The 23746-nt window shown below is 42.6% G+C and overlaps 1 protein-coding gene across 1 annotated transcript in view; it reads left to right on the forward strand.

The window, feature by feature from the left end:
- LOC133026806 (matrix metalloproteinase-16-like) overlaps positions 1–10593 on the forward strand; it is a 63970-nt gene extending 53377 nt beyond the window's left edge. Inside the window, exons 7-10 of the mRNA XM_061093774.1 lie at positions 799–937; positions 5362–5512; positions 5768–5883; positions 9756–10593. Of these exons, the coding sequence (XP_060949757.1) occupies positions 799–937; positions 5362–5512; positions 5768–5883; positions 9756–10090 (741 nt within the window). The 3' untranslated portion in view covers positions 10091–10593. The remainder of the gene's footprint in view (positions 1–798; positions 938–5361; positions 5513–5767; positions 5884–9755) is intronic.
- The last annotated feature ends 13153 nt before the right edge of the window (positions 10594–23746 follow it).

The raw sequence follows: 23746 nt of genomic DNA on the forward strand, positions 1-23746 counted from the left end.
TACATCGTGCAGAGTTCATTATATGTGTTCCTCTGCCTCAGGGCCGTGGGTTGTTTGGTGTAAGGAAACTCTGAACTAATTAAAACTCTGCCGTAAGGAACTTTATCTAAAAACTAATGTTATTCACCGATCCTCTGACACACCGACTGTATAGTTATGAACTCACACAATCAAGTAGTTTTTTTAGTTGATGTACATTTGTGCGGAGTAACTCTTAATCATTAAATTTTGAGGTACATGTACTTTATACTGCCTTGTACTTCTACTTCCCTACATTTATTTGCAGCTTTAATTACAAGTTACTTTGCATACATATCCCCTACATGGACTGTTTATAAAGATAGACGAGGCGTCTCCATCTTCCTCCCGCTATCCAGAAATGAAGCCATAACATCCTGGATACGAACGCTGCCATCTTGCTCATTTGGAGCCAGAGGCTGCACTGTAGCAATTGGGCGATGGAGCCACAGTAGGGAGGTCCCTCTGGTATGCAGGACCAATCGTGAGTCTGTCTCAGCTGTCAATCATGACGTTTCACCCTATTTTTGTAACATCAGATAACTAATTAACCAAAAAATAAATATCTATATGTACATTAGTTACTCTTAAATACTACCTTGTGCTTATACTCCACTACATTTACTGGTTACTTTGCCTCTACGTCCCACACAGTAGAGGCAGCCCTACACTACTACTAGACTACGTCCGACACAGTAGAGACGGTCAAATGTAAAGAAAACTATAAAGGACACGCTCTCGTTTTTAAGTGTCTGCTGTGCTTCCTGTGTTCTCTTCCAGGACCACTGGTTTTGGCGGGTGAGAGATAACTCTGTGATGACCGGGTACCCAATGCTCATCAGTATCTTCTGGAGGGGCCTGCCACCCAAGATAGACGCCGTCTACGAGAACAACGAGGGCAAGTTCGTCTTCTTCAAAGGTAAGATCGCCTCATCAGGCTTGGATTCATCGTCATCCTTCAGATTTGTAATCCCAAACCGAATACGCGACCGCACCATCCTGGTTTCCATTAACCTCTCAGCTCATTCAGCTCGTATATTATTCATCCACAGGAATTCCTCGATATGGCCTGTTCACATGGCTGCGGTTTTGTCGGCTTGTATGGCACATGCCCTTTTAGTATTCCACACACATTTTCCATATGTGTGTCTGACCTCAGAAACAAAGAGAGGGTTTTCATCTTGAATGTATGTAACCCTGCTCACTCAGACAGAGGCCTTGATCTTATTTGGGCGAGTTCAGTGTAAATCTGTGGAAGATTACAGCGTTGTACTGCCACAGTCTGGTTCTGATATTTAATAATACTGATATCAACGTTACCGCTGCACATTTCATTTTGTCCATAACTGTAGCTAAACATAATGATCATGCATAGCGAGAACCAGCACTAAATGGTACCAGTTCCTCGTTGATTGGTTCAGAAATATTCATAAGTTTCTAAACAAACTACTTTCCTGATTCCCTGATGACAGGTTGATTAGGTTTGACAATGTGCTGTGTTCAACACTGCCGTCTGAGATAACTTGTAAGTTTCTCCCTCCTTCATATACAGGAAACTCAGAAAACAATTCAAATTTTGAAAAATGGTAGTTAAATACAGTAACTGTTCTGTCTTTTGACATCTGTACAAGTCATGTCTTTATATTTGCACCAAATTCTAAAGTAGTATTATTAAGAGTATCAATAAGCTGTAGATACTGGTACTGATAAAATCCTAAAAATACTCATCCCTCTGTATATATTTTGGAAATGTTTTCATCCCTTACAGTCTGTGCTTCTGATTTCTCGACCGTTTGTGTAATGATTTGTCCGCACATTCAAATTTAGACTAAACTTGCACCAAAGCACAGAGATTTAAAGCTAACTGTGTCTTAAGTCACTTGAAAGAGGCAGCGCACAAACATCTCAGTCTTTTGCCTACACTCCAGAGGAACAAGCAGACAGAGATAAAGAGTTAATGTGTTTGTGGAAGGAGACGTAGGTAAGCAAACAAAGTCTGCTGGGACATAAACTACAAATCTTCACTCAAACAAGTTTCTATTTTCATCTCCAAACAATTCCTGGAAACGCAGACTATCGGTCCCAGTGCGCGCCACCAGCTCACATTACTCCACCCTGCTCTCTCTTCCCGGGCTGGGGTGGCACAGATCTAGAAAAAACGGAAACAACAGAATGCCATTCCTCAACACACCACTGATTTCCCAGAAGGCCTGATTCTGTCTATCTGTCCCCATTTGGAGTAAAAAATTAGGAAGAAAATCGGTCAGGGGACAAAATGCAGCAACGCCGAATGTCCTTGTTCAAGCAGGCGTTTTGCATACGGACTAACAGCTCCTGGTCTGACGACTGCTCCTTAAATAAAGGCACAGAAGGAGGCTTTAGAGTCTTGAAGTCACAGATGAGACTCTGACTGACTTTGTGCTGTTCAGGCTTCACAGAGCAGGTCAGTGAGCAGACGCAACGGCCGTACATTAGAAATAGTTTCAGCATGTGTTCTTCATTCCTCCGGTGCAGCCTGGTGCCAGTATTCAGTCAGTCTGTACAGTGAAACAAGTGTGAAAGTATGGTAGCTTATCCACTGCTAAAAAAATTGGCTGACATTTGTTTGAGTTGAGTTGAGTATGGACACCTGACCCGGTGTGCTTCACAATGATATTCCCGTCCGGTTTTGCATCGGGTTCAGACACAAAATACAGAAGAATACCTGCATGTCCGGTTCTGTTGTGGCTCACTTAGTTTTCTCCCAGGCTTGTTCGGGTTCGGCGAGAAAATTGGTGGCCTGAGCGTTACTTATTTGAAATTGTTTTGGCCCAGACTGAATTGTCAGCAAGAGGCTGTTTAAATACCACAGGGAGCTGGGATGGAATTGTACTCGCAGATTTTCAGAAAGGCCCATAACAACATATTACATACCCTTGTATGTATCTTTTTGAATGTGTCTGAGAGCTCTAATACTTTAATTGTAATGTGATGACAATGTTGTCTTCCATTAAGATGAGAGCAACATTTGCACAAAGTACAGCTCTGCATAGATATAATAAAGTTCTAATATGTACCATGTTTTAATAAGTAAACGTAATTTCAGCCCCTAGTGGTTGACATCTGTCAGGAGCAAGGAAATCAAACTTCTAAATCATTTAACATTTGCATTTGTTGTATTTTCCAAAAACTCTTTTTCACATTACTGTAACTAAAAATTATAGTGCCGTTAGCTAATGATCCGCTTGATGCCTTTGGAAATCAAACCAGTTTTCCCCTGCAGGTAGTGACCTAGTTTATTAACTGCACATCCTCAGACTCTGTGTAACTGTGTGAGGCTGTGGGACAAAACTTATGAGTGAGTATCACTGATCTCGGAGAAGCACCAGCAGCATTTTAGCGCACGAGGTCAGCAGCAGGGATGAACGTTGCAGAACTCCTGTGTGTGTGTGTGTGTGTATATATCTGTGATTATATAAGAAGGAGGAGCCTCTTTTCGGAACAAATCTTCACCCTATACAACGCTCTTTATACACTCGTCATGGATTAGTCGTTACACTGCAGCAGATGCAGGAGCCGTTGCTACATCAAAGCAGCCCTCACAGCTCTGAAGATGAAGCCAGACTCTTATGTGGGGGGTGTGGGGGTCTGCGGAGTTAACTCTAACCGAATAAAAAGAAGAATCTAATTTAATGTCGACGAGAGGGAGGGAGGGGGGGAGGAAGGAGCAGAGGATGATTCTACTTGAACTGTTCTTTGTGGGGATGGGAGTCTCTTTGGATTTCAGGGTGTGGTGTGTTTGCATGTGAGTGTCCGTGTCAGGGTCAGAGGAAGTGCGACCCAGAATGAGTGCAGCATTGTAAGAGAAAGAGGCGAAATGACGTTTCCTCTCGAGCAAGAGTCTCTCTTCTCCTCGTGCACTCAGCCAACATCCTGTCCTACTGTTCCCCCATCACTCCATTCATTGGAAATACTGGTTTGGGGTTAAATGTCAGATGTGCTGGCCTCATATCCATGATTCATAATATGAAATGACGCTAAAATATCGTGTGCGGCATGAGTCAGAAAAGGAAATAATTAATATCCTCTTCCTTTCCTCTCCCTACCTTCGTCATCCCCGTCTTTCTATTGCGTTTTTCTCCAGTAAAACCTCCAACGCTTCCTCCCTTCCCGCTTTTCGTCACCAGTGATGAAGACAAACGCTTCCTGAGGTCACTCTGTTTCAGAAACGCGCCGTGTGAACTGCGTACGGCACAGGAAGCAGGGGAGGAGGTGCAAGAAAAGGAAAATTCACAAACTCTATTGAAGAGATGCTTCAAATTAACATGAGTTTCATGAGCTCTAAATATGATGTGCTCCCATTTATTATTATTTATTTTAAAAAGTCTGGAAAGCTGCGTTCATTTTTAAATTGATGCTGAAACTAAACCCCTAAACCCCCACATTGTGCACCATTCAGAGACCCCCCCCATCCTCTCCTGCTCTTCCGTGTCCTCAAACAAGGTTGCTGCTGCTCCAGTCGTCACACACACACACACACACACACAAACACACTATTGCTACATAAATATGGTATGGAGTAGAGGGCTTGGTGCCTTTCCTGGCGGCCAAAACCACGGCCGCCTGTGACAGCGGTTCAAAGAGCTGAGGACCACCATGCTCCTCAGACATGGTTTCATCAGCCGATCGTGACGAGCGTGGTCTCCCCTCTCAGAAATAACCAGACTGGAGAAGCCTCTATTTCATACAACAGTTGTGTGCTGCTGCTGAACTCGTCCCTCATAACTAGACAACCCTGGATAATAATAGCTAGCTTATTGGTATGTCAGTCATATGGGTGTGTGTGTGGGAGAGAGGGACGGGGGCGGGGTGTCGTAGCCTCACTTCAGCCTAAACTTAGGGGTGAAGTTACACTTTAAGGTGAAGAAATGAAAAAAAAAAAGACGTTTCATAGTTACGAACATTTTTAAAAAGCTTCTGAATATCGTGTTTTCAGGTACGTGCTTGGCTTCCTTTGACATGTAAACTTTAAATTAATAAAAAATACATGAAAGGTTTCAATGTGACTCTATGGTCGCCAACAGTCCCTGCTGTTTCATTTTATCTCAGCAGAGCAGCCACCGGCTCGGGTCTCCTGCATCGAGAAGCTCCCAGAGCCTCTAAGCAAGGGCAAGGAGAACTCGCCACATGTCCCAGTCCTATTTAAAATGAGGCAAACGTCAACATCAAACACTGTAATACAAGGCAACAGGTTATTGCCTGCTGTCATGTTTTCGGCTCCTGGAGGGTAATCCCTGCTGTACCTTGTCCTTCTCCACTATAATTTATTCCCAACCCTTCTCTTTCTCATTTCTCGGCATGCAGGAAAGCAGTTCTGGGTGTTTAAGGACACCGTCTTGCAGGCTGGATACCCGAAGGACATCACCCAGTTTGGCAATGGCATGCCGGCCCAGAGCATCGACACGGCCGTGTGGTGGGAGGACGTGGCCAAGACCTACTTCTTTAAAGGGGACAGGTGGGTGTGAACTGAGAACACTTTTTAAAAACAGATGATTTGTGAATGTTGATGCTTCAGATCCTTAAAAACTGGACCATGTTTTCATCGTGTTTCTAAACCTTTAGAAACCTTAAATCTGACGTGTGTGAGACACTAGATATGAACCCAAACTGACGCTGTCTGCTGTCAGCTTTAACCTATTTACTCCAGCCTTCATATATACTCATAGTTCTTGCTCTGTCTTCCTGCGGCTCATCTTTTGTTGTGGTTCAGGTACTGGCGCTACAACGAGGAGATGAGAACCATGGACCCCGGCTATCCTAAACCAGTCACAGTGTGGAGAGGTGTGCCTGACTCGCCACAGGGGGCCTTCGTCGACAAAGCCAATGGTACGATTTGTCCTGTCCAATACTCTGACTTGGCAAAACAGCGCGGTTCACGTGCCAGGCAGAATTGATTTCAGCTGGTCACTGGCATACGCTGTGCGGGGGGGTAAACCAGGGTGACATTGATGAAATTTGCCCCAGTTACTACATGGAGGTTAGTGTGTCCACACAGGCAGCACCAGGAGAAACAGACTGATTGTGTATATTAGAAAAAAGAGGTGATTATATCCAGAAGGGCCTTTTTTTATTAGTTTCATAATCATAATGTTTCACAGTTAGTCCATCCTGCTCAGTCAGCCATAAAACCCAGTTGGAGCAGGATTGTGGAAAGTAGAAAGTACAAGACCACCGCTGGGCGCTCATTCCGGTCAGAGCCAGTTGGGCCTCGACACCGGTGGGGGAGGTGGGATTGAAACATGTCGGAACTGCTCACCCATTGGCCACTTGAATGGTGTGAAGACGAAAGCAGCTATCCCCATTGGCTGTGTCGTGCCAGGTGGGTTTGGACCTGCTCTTGGCAGCTCCCAGGTTGGCTCAACGCTCAGGCCATCTGCGCCGTGTATCCGCCGCCAGATCCGTAGCCGGGCGGATCTGCTGGCGAGGCCAGGTGGAGCTGGCATCACTCAGAGCATGAAGGGCGGATCGATATCCGAGGGGATGGTGGGCGCTTGTGTGCATCACGTGTTTTCCCTGTCGCGTGTGTGTCAGCCAGCGTTGGTTCGGCGGCTGTTCGCAGACAGCAAGTCAAGTGGCTCTGCTCATCACACTGACCCAGATACGCAGACATGAACCGGGTTCCATAACAGTGTGTGTGTGAGGCAACACGTTGCAGAGCCGAGTGGGGGGGGCCTCAGGGTCACGTTGACCCAACGCTAACCCACTACAGCTCAGCCGGTCTCACCTCTCACCCCAAAATGTCAAACTGTATTTCGTAAAATGTTGAATAATGTGTTTAAGGCTTTGTGTGATTTGCGCCGGCTCGTGACTTAGATTTCAGCTGTGAAGGGACACAGTCTGCTGAGGAACAAAAACACAGTTTGACAGAGATTTGGTTAAGTTTGCTGCCATCAGACGTCTCATTAATTTATAACAGAGAACCTGAGGATGTTTTACAGACAGAAACTTACATTGGATAAAAGTTAATCCTCTAGAGAGCGTAACAGTGAACGCACACTTTGAGAACGGCTCTGGTTCCAGAAGTTAATTTCCTATTTTCTCCATTGACGGCAGAAAAAAAAAATTATACTGGAAATGGAGTGAGGGAACTACGTATCCCATAAAACATTGTGAATGATCCCTTTCCAACGCCAACATGTCTAAAAGACCGAAATGGAAATCATAGATGCTCTGAAGGATCTGATCGTAACAGACATGAATTTCATGGTTGTGGTGAACATTCCCATGGTAACAGCGAGCTCCACCAATCAGACGTTGCCATTACACCTGACGATTGTGGGTAATGTCGTACTTCTTACGAATAAAACATGTTTTTTTTTAAAAGTGGTTGATATCTTAGGGTTTTGTGGCTTCCACAGAAGAATATATAATTGTTTGACAATCTGGTAGCTTGTCGTAAGTCTACCTTGGATGGTTGAAATATTTGGCTTATAATCAAAATCACTATTCAGGAAATGTATAGGATTTTAACTTATGAAACCAGGCTTTTGAGCTCTGTAAACACCACTGTATATAAGCAGAGACCAGTCATTTCTGGGCTTCTGCTTCGTGCTGTTGGATAGTTCATTCTCCTTCTAGATGAATCTTTTAAAACCTTGTCTTGTGCTTCCTCACATCCGTCACCACAAACCTCCCCTGACTGATTTCAGAGGCGATGACCTCGTTTCACTTCATCTGTTTCACCATCTGACTCCATGTTCGGAGCGTTTCTCCATTATTTGCCCCAAAAAGAATGCATGAATAATAAATAACAGGGAGAAAGGTGTAAATGTGGCAAGCGAGGAAGAGGAGAGCCTGAGGATACTGCCCGGCTGTTAGACCCACTTTTACACACTGTACTTTGTCTTTTCCCAGCATGCCTTTCTGGGTCAGTGACATTTAAGAGGCAGCAGAGTTGATTGTCAAACCTTTAATTTAACAAAGTTATGATCATGGTTCAAGAAAACAATTTGTTATATTATTCAGTTTTTTTATTCTTTTTCTAGAAGCGTACCTTCTTTTTTAACTTGAATTTACTATGGAAGCGTCAGAGTATTTCTTTCATTACTGATACATTTACTGATTATTATGTCATTAACTGTTTTGTCCGTCCGGGTTTCAGGAGTCGTGTCGAAAATCATGTAAATGTTAAAGGTTATTATTTTAAAAAGTGATTCGTGACACAACGGCATTAACAACAGAACTGAAAATAAAGCAACAGACATTTTCATATTGCCATTTGATGTGTATACCACCAGAATACTGAGCTCTATGCAGCTCTTGTGTGTATAGATTTGATAAAGTGATATTTTCTAGCTTCTGTCACCATTTTATCTCGGAGCGATACGAGAAATAACCGCACTTTTCCTCTAGAGGGGAGGCATCAGCACATGAAGAGTGACTCACTCTGTAGGTAGATTCATTCATTTGACACTGGGACACTTGCCTAGTCACTCCTGTGATTTGAAAAGCAGCCGGCGCTTCTCGCCTCTGGATGACATCTGTTGTGCTGTTGTGTGATACGAGCTGTGGGCCTTGGCTCCCGGGTCGTTGTGTTTTCTCTCCTATGACCAGATATAATTAGTCCCGAGGGACAAGTCGTTGGTAAACAGTGGCTCAGACGGCAGACACTCACTCATTGTTTGTCAACTGGTTTGAGGGGGGAGTCTGTTTTCACCCTGTTGTTAGGAGGACGTTTATTCAGGGTTTTAAATAGAAAGAAAATTATCTCCCTGAGTTTGCAGGGCGTCGTGCTCCACCCAGTTTGCAGATACGTGAACAAACATAGACGGTTGATGCTCCTGCGTCATTACCGAATCGTCTTTCACAACTGTCTGTGATATTGATTCAGTGCACAAGCCACTTTTAAAACGTCCTTGTTTTATTCAGTTTCTTCACAGCACAGTAACCCTCACCCCTCAATTTGGTTTTTACTTTAAAAGAGCAACTTCACGCCCCTTTTCCACTGGTCAAATAAGCCGCTATCACCGACTAACATCTGTCTTTTGTCTGCAATGGGAATGGCTGCAATCAGCATTCACTCCTGGGTACTGTAGACGTTGGTTTTTATCATCTCTGGTTTTGTTTAGCTGTGATGGAAACATGACACTTGGGAGAAAGTGTTACTTTGGCAAGACAGCGAGGTGAGAGAGTGACTCAGTTGTCAGTGCGATGTGATGTCGAACATGGCAGCGCCGGTACAAAAAAGCAGATGGGTCAAACTCCTCGACCGGCAATGGGAAAAGACATTATCCACATTTTTTTTAAAAGATACTTATGCCTGCTACATTTTGTGTAAAAGAGGCATTAGAGTACATCCGAAATTGCATCATTGCTATGATTACACCTGGCGTCCACTTTACTTGGGAGCTTTTTAGGCGGGTTGGAGAAAATTGGAAATGCCCTTTGCTTCATTTTTGTGTGAAAACTGCGTGGATGTGTTTTTTATGTTGACAGACAAAAAGTGAGGCGTTTCAAAACATTGACACAGTCACAAACATTTGTTCCTGATTCTGTATCAGTTAAGAATCAACTACCAGCGGAGAATGCAAAACATTGTGAACACTTACTCTCAGTCACCATTGCTGGTTTTCAGTAGAACCATATTCTGCAACCCTGTCCAGACTCTAACCACTGCCATCACTGCGGTTGGCTGTAATCAGTGACTGTGTTGACTTACGTGCTCAGTGAATCACTTTGCTCTGTTTCTGTCGCCTCAGGTTTTACCTACTTCTACAAGGGGAAGGAGTACTGGAAGTTCAACAACCAGTTCCTCCGGGTGGAGCCGGGCTACCCACGCTCCATCCTCAAGGAATTCATGGGCTGCGACCAGATGCCCATCGACCCCGGCCGCCCGCCGACTGACGACGGCAACACGGACGTGGTGATCGAGCTGGACAACGAGGCCAACACGGTGAAGGCCGTCGCCATCGTCATCCCCTGCGTGCTCGCGCTTTGCCTAGTGGTGCTGGTGTACACCGTGGTGCAGTTCAAGAGGAAGGGCACGCCGCGTCACATACTTTACTGTAAGCGCTCCATGCAGGAGTGGGTCTGAGACAAGCGGACGGACGAGCGGGCTGGGCAAGGGGGCGTGAGGAGAGACTGGTGAAAACAGGAAGGCAAGCCCCCACTTTCACAAGGACAAGGACGGTGGACTTCTATTGGACGACGCTCAGCCACGCCGCCTCGGTTTGGGTGATCTGTTGCTTCGCTCTGACCCGCAGAAGCCGCCCCTCTGGACTTAAAGTTGACTCCTCTAACCCCGGCCTTTTTACAAACAAAGGGGGCAGGGGGCACTTTGTGGAGAGGTTGGTCTTTACCTGAATGACCTTGAGTCCCGGTCCCAAAAAAAAACAAAAAAAACATGAGGGTCGGCATCACTTTGTATCTCAGACTTCCTGTCCCCTCCCCCTTTTCTCCGTGTGGCCGACTGCTCGTACCCAGAGGCGGGGACGTTCAAGGGGGACGCTGCATCTGCATCTGTCATATCAGGTCGTTGATTAAACAGCAGTTTTATATTTTTTCCGATCTCTGTGCCCCCCCCTTCCCCCAACCCACCAACACACCCACTAACTTCATTGCGCGCTCAGAAGATGAAGAATCTCAGATAAACACCACGTTAACAATCTTCAGTTCCTCCTATTTTATTTTTAAAAACGTCAGTTGTTTTATTTCAAGGTCCTCACTGTTCCCTTTAACACGCTCCTGAGGAAGAGACCAAACGAAACCAAATAAAATCAATTTCTCTCCAAAGAGGATCACATTTTTATCCTTTCCTTTTTTGTTCCTTTTTTTATCTTTTGGATTCAACCTTTCTTCCCTTCTCTGGATCATCGTGGAGATTTAAGAGTCGGGGAGCTCTTGACTGTTGTGGCAGTCTGTTTGAGACACAGGGGCCAAATTATTCTGCAATATTTTAACTCGCCTTAATTATAGATCATACTTGTGCTTGGTTTTCGCTGTTCTTGGTGTTATTTTATGTTTTTTTTTGTATACCACTGTTTGTTTGTTTGTTTGTAAAGGAGCTAATTCAAAGCTTCCTGTGATTAGTATTTCTGTATTTTATTACGTTACCCAGAGGCCTCAGCACTGGTTTGCTGAGAGTTCTGGACATAAAAAACTAGGGTCAGCCTGTATTGAGAGAAACGTACTGTATTGTAACAAGATGATGGAAGGTTCTGGAGTAAAGCCACTATTTTTATGTATTACTTTTATAATTTCAACATGACACAAGTTCATCAAGAGTTTGACAGTCTTATTATTGCATTTGCTGATTTTTTTTTGGTCCATGGCCCATAATTCCCCTCGGTTTGTGCATCCAAACTGGTCATTGTGTATGGTTTTATGTGATTGGACAGACTTTTTTTTCTTTTTTTTAAAGACGGCCTGTTGACTGCCTTGTTTGAGAGAGCTCACAGTTCCCAGAATGCTCTTTGTCTCCTGACTGATGACCCAACTAAGTTAGACATCAAGTCGAGATCAGTGCCTGTGTCAACGTGCATGCAAGCATCAACTGTACGACCGCTTCTGCTCAACGTGGCTTTGGTTTTTCTGTTCTTGAAAATACGTTTTGCATTTATTTTTGTACATTTCAAGTGTAACCCCCCCCCTACCTCCAGGTACTAAGAATAAAATCAGATAAGTCAGGTGGTATATCTTTTTGAGATCTGAAGGATGAGTGGCGAAGGAAATTGGCCTCAAGACACAAAAAAACGACCGTCAGGCAACACACCGTGTCCTCGCAGCCTTTGAATGTGTCTGTTTTCATGATCAAATACTGCTTTTTTTTATTTTCTTCTTCCTGTTTTCTGGATCAAACTAATCGGACATCTCACAGTGACTTCTTTGTGTAAGACTTTGGGACAATGGAGAAACGTGTCCCGACAGAATGAATAAAATGATCACAACATGAATAAGAGCTGCTTCCCATTTATCTGCTTTTCACTTGTACATAGACCATGTGGGATATGTTCTGCTCTACTGCTGCTCTACTGAGTGTTGGACTGTACTGCTCAGTCTGGTTTGAACTCGGGTAAAGAGAAAGTTGTTCTCTGTAACTCTTCATGTAACGAGCCTGAAGTGGCAGCAAGAGGCAACATGAACACACAGAATATCCTCAAGTTATGTCAGAGTAAAGCAAACAGCAAAGTATTCTTTTTAATAATTCATACCCGAGGATATCAAGGTCAAACCAGTTGAATTTTATCAACTGAGCATCTGCCACAACATAAAAAGAAAAAACTTAACTTTGTGTTTCATGTAAAGAAAAGAACAGTTTTGAAAGGTAAAAAAACTTTCAGCAACTTGAAATCAATTTAAAGGAAAAAGTTTGACATCTTGGGAAATGTTTTTAAGAAATGTTTGGAAATTTCAGAGCTGTGGTACCACACCATACCACACTTGTGTCTGTGAATCAGAAATATGAAGACGAAAGTGGCAACTGGTTAGCTTTATTTAGAGATTGGAAACAGGGGGAAACAGTTAGCCTGGCTCTGTCCAAAGGAAACAACATCCACCGGCTGGAAAAGCTAATTGACTGACATCATTCTGTGTAAGTGTGAACCCTTCAGTTCTCTGGTTTCTATCACAGACTGTAAAGATGGACGACATGACAGCACCCCAAAGGTGAAACCAGAGTGTCTCATTAACCCCCAGGTGGCTGGCTCTAGTATAAGCCATAAACCTCCTCCATGTATATGGTTGGGACAGACCAAACAATAAAAGTGCAAGTCAAATACATTTTCTCACAGATGGATTCTGTCTTTTTAGGTATTTTTTTCCGTTAAATTTTTTTTTTATTAGTTATTTGTCGTGATAAAAACATGGTGAAATGTCTTGATCGACAGCTGAGACTAGCTTGTGATTGGTCGAGTGCAAATAAGTCTAGTCGCCGACATGACGTGACATCATCCGCGCAAGATGGCAGCCTTCACATTGGTGGTATTTTGGCTTCATTTCTGGATGGTGGAAGGAAATAATGAAGCGTCGTCCATCTTTATTTACAGTCTTTGGTTTCAACACTTATGTCATCACTGTGAAGTTGCTAGGCAACCAGCCGAGACTCCAGGAACACAGCCAGCTAAGATCTGCTTAAACCTCAGGAGGTGACAAGTATCCCAGAAAGAAGCTTTCAACTGTATTTCTCCCCTAAGGGCAATTTGTGTTAACAGCAAGGAAGTACAACACATACGACATAAAAGAAAACTGACATAAGGGAAGTGGGAGGAATGCTAAGCATCATTACCCTCTAAAAGTTTCAAGATAAATATAGATAATAACATGTAAATAGCATAAAAATACTTGAGAAAGAAAAAATACCTGAATAAATAAGATACATTTCAAGAGGCATTTCACAACCTGTGGTGAAGGAGATATTTTTTGTCAGCTAAGACAGTGACGTTTATATTTAGAATTCCTTCTGGAAAACAAAGTTTGGCATCAAAGTTTAGATCTTATAAGAGGTGAGGAGCTTTTGGCTTCTCATATCAGCGCAGTTAACCACGTCTCAATCCAAATAAAGACATGTATAAAATGCACATAAGCAGTGTAGGCTATAAAATGAATTTGGATCCCTATCATGTTTGGACAACCTTATCTTTTGACTATGTCGGTAAAATACCTGTCAGAGCGTCGTCAGGTTCAGTTGAGTTGAAGTGTAATCCATCCTCCAGTCCTCGGGATACCTGAGGTGAACTCGGCCTGAAGTCCTGCACATGATCCAACCGCATTTTGGGTTTTTTAATACGGGTTGAACAAACGAGACGGAACGTGTCCATCAGAGAGCCTAGGAGCTGCTGGACTTTGTTAACATTAGTACAAGCATAGGGTGATAACAATCAGTGCGTCCGATGTTTGATCCCAGCGGTGCAGCGCTGGCACTCATTGTGGCGTGGATGTGAAACAGGAGTAGTCCAGTGTTTATCCGAGCTTTGCTGGGATACATTTTACACACAGTTACTGACAAGAGAGACAGTAAGGTCAAGCCAGTTTACCGACCGCGGCCACTCCGTCTGTGTGTGTGTGTGTGTGTGTGTGAGTGAGTGTGTGATGAAATGAAATTACACTCTTAGGGATAACACTTCATTGGTTCTCATCACAGTACTGTTCAGTGGTGAAATTGCCTCTCTGCTTTTAGACAAAGGCATTATATGTCCAGCTATGTTTAGACTGGTGCTTTTTTCCTCGGGCTCTTACTCATTATCTTCTCCCTCCATCTCTGTAAATATAGACCCAGAGTGTGGGACAGTTCTCGCTCACAACTCCCGGCCCCTTGTGCCACTGTGTGTACCCATCCTCTGGCGGCGATACGAGCAGTTTAGTTCAGGTTGTGTGTACACGTGTAGTTGTGCACTGAGCAGAGTGCAGTGGGGGTGTGAAAGTGAAAAAGTATTTGGTCCACAAACCCCACATTGCTTCGCCTGCCCTGGTCTGTATGTGTCTCAGGATCTGTCTAGGTTATAATGAGGGAACGGCTCTCTGCTCACACAGTGCATGTTTGCTAGAGTGTGTGTGTGTGTGATGGTGCAAGAAATTGTGTTACCTTTTTGGGAACATTTACAGCATAAACAATAGCCTTGGTCGGGACCAGTAGACCTTAGGTGTAGATTACATTTCGGGCCGGAATATACTTCCTGTTCACTACACAAAATGGCTGCATATGCTTAGAAATTAACGTGACACTTACGCAAGATGCAATACTCACATAACAGGTCGGGGCAGCGGTGTGACCAAGTCCAACATTACCCATATTTGTATAAAGTGTCATTGCGTGGCCTTGATCTTAACATCTCAATGTTGATCTTCTCAAGTATCGTCAACTTTGTTTATGTTTACTGCACGCAAAACAAAAAGTGGCAGAAATAAATGTCAGGGTCAAAGGCTATAGAGTGCAGAGCTCTACAATCTTTAGTCTGGGTTTTGGGGTGTGCCCCCTACTGGAATCCTCCGGTACCACGTGTAGAAACCTTGCAGTTAATTAATTATATCGCTGTTAGCGTATGTATAGAGTTGGTATGGATTCGGTCATGGTTAAGGAGAGCCACCTTAAACCTCTTTGTGTGTGAGCATGTCAACTTCACACCCCCTTTGGGCCCAGCAGCCTCCTCTGCTCAGCTGACCTACACGGCCAGGTGCCCTCCTCCTCCTCCTGCTGTCATCAGCTCAAAACGTGAGTAATTACAACATGAACCAGAGTAATACATTTCCATTTAACCTGCGCTGCCTAATGGCCCCTCTCAGGTTAAGGCCCATATATCCTGCACTGTTATTAGCGCAGCACAGTGCAGCAGCTGAAAGCAGCTTGGTTGGGGTCAGCAGAGGTCAAGCTGTTGCCTTGGCCCCAGTGAAACACATAAAGGAGACTTTCACAGGGATTAATGGCTGTTTACCAGTATGACACATGGCCAGTGTTGCACCACTTTCTGTTGGAATGCTACATGAGTCTGAGGTATTTCAATGTATGTACTGTGTGATAATAACTACACAAATGACAGAAACCCTTTTTGAGAAAAAGTTATCTGACATGTAGATTGACTCCTGAGATTGATCCATATCTGCTAACATGGAGGAGACAGCATGATTTACTTATACTGCAGCTAACCACCAGGTGGCGATCAAAAGTCTTTGGCCTTACTTGTTTTCTTCTCTTAAAGGGGATATAGTACGAAAATTCCACTTTTTTAGTGCTTCTATACATTCATTTGGGTATCTGGCATCCCAACCCAAAAACTTGGGCACTCAAAACAGGTCAATCTGAGGAGGGCCGTTTTAGACAGGCAAAAGGTTGCTGTTTTAAATTATCCCTGTGGTGTTTTGACCAAAATATGTAACAGACATTTCATTAAGACCCCAAGGAACCATATCAACTTGTGGTAAATGGTTTTTACATTAGTAGTCCAGCACATATCTTATTCAAAAAACTCATGAAGATTAACGTAACGGTTCTATTCTGACATAACATTTTTAGTCACTATATGTTTTATTTTGTTACTTACCCTTGTGTCTCATTTCTGTTCAAAGAACTTACTCTCATTGTCCCTGCTCATTACATTCCCTGCACTGGTGCACTGCCACTTTGTCTCGTCAGTTCTCTGTCTGTGTTTCCGCATTTTCCTTGTCTTATCCCAGGCAAGTTTATTAACAAGCTTTGTTATTTGCATTTAGGTCCTCACCTTGCTTCTGTGAGAGAAAACCTGCTCTTATTAATTCAACAGACAACAGACATTATCTTGAGAAACTCTGCAGAGTTCAGTGTAGACTCCAAACAGTTCCTTGAAGGAGCAAAACTCCCTTATAAAGAATGTGTGGACTCATGGGCCGACGTGTTTCATGTGCTCTTGGATAATGAGTGGTAACACTGCCGCGGTCCTAACTATGGACTGCAAACACCCAGGTTTGCCAACATCCAAACTCCTTCCAGATTTTCAAAAACCCATCTACCCATGTGTGTGCTTGTAAAAGTGAACATTTCGGAGACGATGACAACTTACCTATCTTACTTTGTGCATTCCCACCATTGCTTTGTGTAATGAGTCTGTGCCAGAAAAATGACAATGGCACAAGTAAAACGTTAGAAATGATCAAGAAACACTGAGGTTACAACTTCTCACTGCAGGTATTTGAATACTATGCATCAAAACCTGACAGCTGAAATGTAATTTTGCGTTACTTGTTATCTTGTCTGCCTTCAACGTCCTTCCCCCACATCCTTTCAGAGATGCTCAGTCGTTCCCTCAAAGAGATGAGCTGCATTGTGCTGTGATTCTTGTCTTTTCATAAAGAAATAGAATAGTTATAGTCACTGGAGTGTGATGGATGAAATCCAACTCATCTCCCTCAGGTTCATTCAGGGGGAAAAAAGCCTTTCTACTCACACCATGTTTCTGCAGCCTCAAACCACCTCAGTAAGGACAGGAGGAATCAGAAACAGCAGAGATTTCTGATATCGAATGAATGAAGCAAAAACACTCAGGGCTCGACATCTACAGAGAAAATAGCCTTTCTGTGTTTTCTGCTCGGACCAGACTCTCTCATAATGTGTTTCCAATTTCTATCATTTCCATCATCTGTTCCAAATGGGTCTTTCGGCCGTGGATCACCTTCTCGCTGAAATCTGCTTGGAATAACACCTCTGTGCGTATGAAAACATACCCAGGGCACACTCTACATTCCAGACACTCCAATGAGACACATTATGCTTTTGTTTAAAGTAACAGTATTACGCTCGTTTTTTTTTTTTTTTTACAATAATCGCTGACATTTTGTTAGCTTTCCCATAATGTTGTGTCTGAAAGTCTCCGAGTTCCTGGTTGTCCAGCTGCCTGTGACACGGATATCATGTGAACCGTGTGCAGGGATGATGAACACAGACACAAAGGAACAGAGGTTTGATGAAGAGAAGGTTTTTGCTTTTACTTTCACTTCCACCCTGTCACATCCGTCTGCTGTCCCTCCTAGTTCTTGTTTGGTTTGTTAGTGTGGGGCTGCAGGTATTATGTTACCATGTTGAATGAAATAATACAGACTCAGGGTAAGAAAGTTCAGGGCCATCTGTTAAACACTGAGTTTTGTATGACATCCATGCATCCTGTTGTCATCTCCTACGTGGGCTACAGCTGCCCATACATGACATGGATTGGTTTGTAGACAGGTGTGTCTCTGTTTGCTGTTGTATACGCTAACTATTTTGATTGAAGTGCATAGAAACAAAGGAGTCCTTTCATTTGAAGGGAACAAATGTATGAACCACTTCATTTCATTGCCCCTTTAATATGATTTTTGTTTTAATACCAGCAGAATACATGTCTTCAACGTTCAAACATCATATCATCGGAGGTGAAGACAGCAAGAGATCCTGTGAGGCGCTTCCACTTGGTTTTCTTTTATTGTTTAATGCAACTTCCTGCAATTGGTCCAAATTTCCAAGCTATCCCCAAAAAATCCAAACCATAGTTCAGTTCAACTACATTTTGGTCTGGATCCTGCTATGAAGCACCTTTCACAACTACTATTTTGGTTCAGACTAAACTGAAAACTTTGAAGGTTCTGATATAAAAAAGTAGTTGTAAAGAACCCTTGAGAACCAAGACCAATTATCTGCTGATGACTGATTTCAGGGACTAATAACAATGTCTTTGCAGTAAGTTTTTATATAATCAACACAGTTTCCATTCTTCAGTACAAAACGGAAAAAGACACAATGAGAAATTCTCCACAGAGAGAAACCCACTTTTTAAAATCTCAACTGTTAATGATTAAAGCACCTGAAGCTACATTGTATTGCGACGCCTATGGAGACAGGTCGTATCTCACAATCTAAACCAATGCATCTCTGAATGTTTGGATTCCACTGAAAGTCATCGGTGACATACACAAAGGGTAAAAATCGAGGACTATATTCAGGGGACAGTCTGTTAGTTCAGTGCTTAATGGAGTCATAGAGCTGCCACCCTCACACAACTATTGGAAAAAGTCCCTCTGGGCATATTTTCTCTCCAGCCTTCTCCTGATCGGGTCACAAGATCAAATTTTGTGAGGTCGTACTGAGAACCTTACCCCCGGGAGGTAACTTCCTGTTTTCAGCTTTATTTCAAAGCACAGTCTCAGGAGAGTTCTCCACCTGCAGCCTTTAGTACGACCCCCTCCTTCCATGAAACTGAGCTCAAAGTCAAGGTCTTTACTCAATGTCACGGTGGGATGAGGTTTAGTTTACGACTCAGAGAAACCAGCCGTGACCTTATGGTGACCTGATCCTAACCAAACATGTAGGTAAGAGAGTAAAATCAATATTCAAAATATATTTTTTGTGTGTTTCTCTGCAGTTTAAAGTGATGATTTCTACCAAGAGCAGCTTTTTGAGGGCGAGGCCGTTTATTTATTTAACTACGAATACAAGAGTGTTAGTAAACAGTGTTAGTATATAAATCGAATAAAATGTGGATTATATTATGACCTGAAAAGTAAAGACAAAGTATTTTGATTTGCAACCTGGAAGAAGAATTGGTCATAAACCCCAACTACTCCATTTTAATAGATTGAGCATGGACCAAAGTCAAAGTCAAATAAAATGTTTCCTGTCATTTTCGGATGTTCTTATAACGCTGATGTTTGGTCAAGTAAAACTTGAGTTTGTTTTCAAATAATTGATGCAATAAAATATGGTAAAATGTTCTGATTGACAGCTGAGTCTGACTCGTGATTGGTCGAGCAAGTGTATCGCTGGAGCACCGCCACTCTGCAGACACCAAATAAACAAGATGCCAATGTTCATATCCAGGATATTTTGGCTTCATTTCTGGGTAGTTGGAGGGAGCAGAGACAAGTCGTCCATCTTTATTTACACTCTGGTGAGCTCGTCTATTTATATTTTTACACTGCTCAGACTAAAGCTGCTTACTACCTACATTCGATTTTGATGTTTCCTTTACCCTTGTCACGGTGAAGAAGCCACTTCCTGAAAATCACCTCCCCACAGAAAGCCAGAGTCCCAGGTGACCCGTCGTCCGAGGCTTTACCCTCCACCGTCCTCTGTCTGTCTGCGGGACTTTGATTTGTGAAGCAAGCACATTATCCACACTGGCTTCTATATAGACGGGCGGGATGAGGAGAGGGAGAGCGGGAGGTAATGATCTGCAGTGTCCCGGTGAAATTAGCTCCATTAATCACTCCATTGATTGGTCAGCTGCAGAGGCCACTGGCCGTTAGCTGTCTCTTTCACCAGAAGCAGATATGAAGTGTGGGGACTATAGCCATCTACAGTTAGACCGCAAGTGGTGGAGGTGGAGGTGGAGGTGGAGGAATATCTCTTTTCAGGCTGTTGTGAGCAGTCAATACCTTTAGATTAAGAAGAACTGGGTTCGAGCACTTCCTCCATCTTGTGCTCATTCGAAGAACTCACAGTCAGCAGCGATTTCCCCACGAACCTTTACATCTCTCTCTCACTCTCACACTGTATCGCTTCCTTAGTCCCTTTGTCTTCCTCCTCTGATGTTTTATCTGCAGCTCCGTGACCGAGAAGCCTGTTTCCAGAGGGGCAGTGTGAGAGCTCTCTCTTTGATTGATAGTGAACATCACTATGCATCAACCATCAATTCATCAAACATACCTGCAAACATGAAAGAAACCTTATTGTTATTTCTTATAACTTTGAAATGCGCTGTATGTGATAGGGTGAGTGTAACAGGGGTCTCATGCACGTTCAGATTTCTGAGTTGCTGCATATTTAAGATTGTGTGTTTTTATATTATTTGTGTATTTTTTGCTGTTTTTAATCAATGTGGTTTATCCTTGTTCGAGGTCTTTTGGAGGGAGCGATGTACAGAACCAGAGGAGGAGCCGCCACCGGAGCCTGAAGTGCAGTTGGCCATGTCCAGATAATCAAGCCTGGGCCAGTAGAGTGTCATTAACCCCAGAAAATCTGAGCAACCATCACTTGCGACATTCTGGATCTAGTCATTGTGTTTCTTATTGATTGCTTTAATAATAAACCTTCCTAAATATACTTTTTGCTGTGATTTTAACTCTGCTTTGCCCTGATTTTTAAAAAGAAACCTCAGGGTTCCTCATAAGCCTAGGTGGTGTTGACGGTTAAAAATGTATTTAATTTCCATAATATTTATATTTTTTAGAGGGATTCCAACAGCAGCAGATTATTATGCTTTTAATCGGCTGAACAGCTGGGGGCCAACAACTTCAGGTCTGTCGCAGGCTTCCATCTTAAATGAATTTCATTATAAATGTGACTAACTGTGCAGTGTTTTCATTACAAGCTTGAAACCAGCAACAAGCAGAGAGGACAAAAAGTTTTGGTTTACACGTTTTTACATCCACCCGGCTCACATGGCACCACTGACCAAGTGCAACCAGGGCATTGCAGTTTCTTTGTTCTCACAGATAATTAGAACAGGAAAAGGGATTTTCCTCACTGTCTCTCCTCTGGGTGCTTGAAGCCGCGTTTCTGGAAATCAGATGCACAAACTCACCATGTAGGTTTAAGGGAAACAAAGAGAGGGATTTTCTTTCGGGCTTTGCATCAAAGACTAGCCACCCCCCACTCCCCACTTCCCCACAGTGATTACTGTATATTCTTTAGTCGGTGCGATACAGATTTTCTGCATTCGCCAAATGCATTCACAGTTCTGGATCTTTTTACACAGATATCACTCAGATACTCTGCATGGTTTGCAAAACCTTTGAAACAAAGCTAAGGAAAAGTGAGTCGTAAAAAAAAACAAAAAAAACAATGTAATATATAAAGCTTCCTGCCGAGACAACATTTTTGAAGCTTGTATTGCCGACTTGAACAAGTTTTTATGAATCTGTAGATACCAATTATAGACACTAATGAATTGAAGTCCTACAGTTGATGTTGGCGAGGCAGTACATAATATTTTACCCATGAGTGGTACCAGGCTTCAATAACAATACTTTTTGAGAGGAGCCAGGACATTAACCAATCCAGAGTCGCAGCACTGAAGCCAACACAGTTTTACCAAAGGAGACATTTTTGCTGTTAAAATGGGGAACAGTAATAAGTCATTGTTGATATTGACCAGAGCAGTTTCAGTGCTGTGCAGAATCAGAAATTATTTTTCATAAATTAAATGAACATTGTTAAGATTTTATTAAACTACTGGATACAAAAGGCAGCGTAGAGACTTGTCAACAATGGTCCAGAGCAGAGAGGACTTATTTAAGAAGTAAACAGAGACATGTTTAAAGAGGAAGCAGTAAAACATCTGGAAACACCTGTAGTTCTGATCAAGATGGATTTTGCTTGGATACATCTTTTACATAGACTCAATCTTGAGTTCATGTTTTAGTTATTCAATGGTCTCTTGAGAATATTTAATGAAACTACAATTATTGTAGTAAAGTATAATTGAGGCCATGGGAGGCCTTGGCTGCTAAACACAACATTTTGACCTTTACAGACGTTGATACATGAGTGTAAGAACAACAGAGAAGCAGAAATATGTGTTTATTTCTTCCTGCTCGGAATTCAAAGCTTCCTTTGACAGTGATGAATTTTTATCAGTCCGAGACATGGGATGCAATCTCTTCATGTTGTACACCTCAGCAACAAATCTCCTAAATCAACACAGTCCAGACATTTTCCCTTTTTTTCCTCTCTCTCTTATTTTAGTGATTATTTTCAGTGAGTTGAAAGCTGCAGGCTCGGGAAGTGTTATGCATTTCAGACAGTCCAGAGAGGCTACCCGCTGGTAACCCTGCTTTGTTTGCTTTACCTCACTTTACCCTGGACTTCATGTTGCTACTACGGCCATGGCGGTCCCCCGTTCCTCTTCTGAGCTCAGCAGACTTTTGCTACAATCTCAGGCAATTAGGACAAATTCAGTGGGATTTTATTAGCTTCAGTCAGTTGTGCAAAAACACGTCCCTCCCCTCCACAGGGCCAGGCCTCTGAGGATTGTATGAGGAGGAGGACGTGAAGGTTAAAATAAGATGACGGCTAACTGGATGAGACAAATGACTGTGGGAAAGATGAAGCGGTCGGCCTGATGTGAGCAGCTCTTTACACGGGAAGTGTGGGCTGTAACCATGTCATGTATGCTGTGTTGTATGAACACAGAGAAGCTGACTGAAAGCAGTGAAGGGTATAACCACAGGATGTATGGTCAGCGGCCTGAATAGCCTGAAATATGTTTCCTTGTGTTTACGTCATGTGTGTTAGTGTAACTGTCTAATGTGTGTGCGGTGATTCACTTTCAGGATGATTCAAGCATCCGGGCTTAGCTTGCGTATACCTCAGTTACTGGGTCACAGTACATTTATATATATATGGCCCAGAGATTCTAAATTAGGTCAACTCTCAGTCACAACTCCACATGTATCATCTTCAGTAATATTAACAAATGCAAACACATGGGTGGGTTTTGTGTTGTATAATACAGGGGAAACAAGTATCTATTTAAGTGTTTTACATATAATGAATAATAAAAGAGAGAGAGAATTTTTATAATCAAAAGTTATTATTATAATATTAATTTATACTAAAAAGGTACAATACAATTTCCATTTAATATAATCTAATACAATTTAATATAATGTAAGGGACTTTTAATATATACACAACAAGACAAATGATGTTGAACCAGTTGTGGCTCCACAAACAATTTAACGATTATTATTTATGTTCCTTTCTTTTATTTTTCAATATCATTTAATTTATCTTATTGTCTTTAAGAGAAGAGCCATTTGTGAAGGCAGGGCTGGATGATGTGACTAGAAATTACATCAAGATTAACATTTTCACATCAATTTATCGTTGCGATAATTCTAATGATCGAAGGTTGTGGTTTTAAACTCTTGTTTATGATCAGACAATGACAAACATGGTTAAAATGTTCGTGTTATATCTACAAAGAAACTCTGGATAGCTACAGTATCAATATATATTAACTCAAGCCCCTGCGCTGATGAGTGTTGTGGGTCAAAATAATTTGAATAGCTATATATTATTTGTCTTTTATTACGCATATTCCCACATGGGGCTGGGCGACATGGCTAAAAAGGATTTTACGATATCGTTATTTATCATATTAAATGTCACATTATTATTTCTTTGAAGTTCAAAGGCTGATCGTTGCTCCTGAGTGAAGGTTGTGGCTTTGAACTCGTCTTTAAGAGCAGAGAATAACAAACAGTGGATGATTACACACATGATTATTTCTATTTTTGTATTGCACAGCCC

Source organism: Limanda limanda, chromosome 20 (genome assembly GCF_963576545.1).
Source record: "Limanda limanda chromosome 20, fLimLim1.1, whole genome shotgun sequence".
NCBI lineage: Eukaryota > Metazoa > Chordata > Actinopteri > Pleuronectiformes > Pleuronectidae > Limanda > Limanda limanda.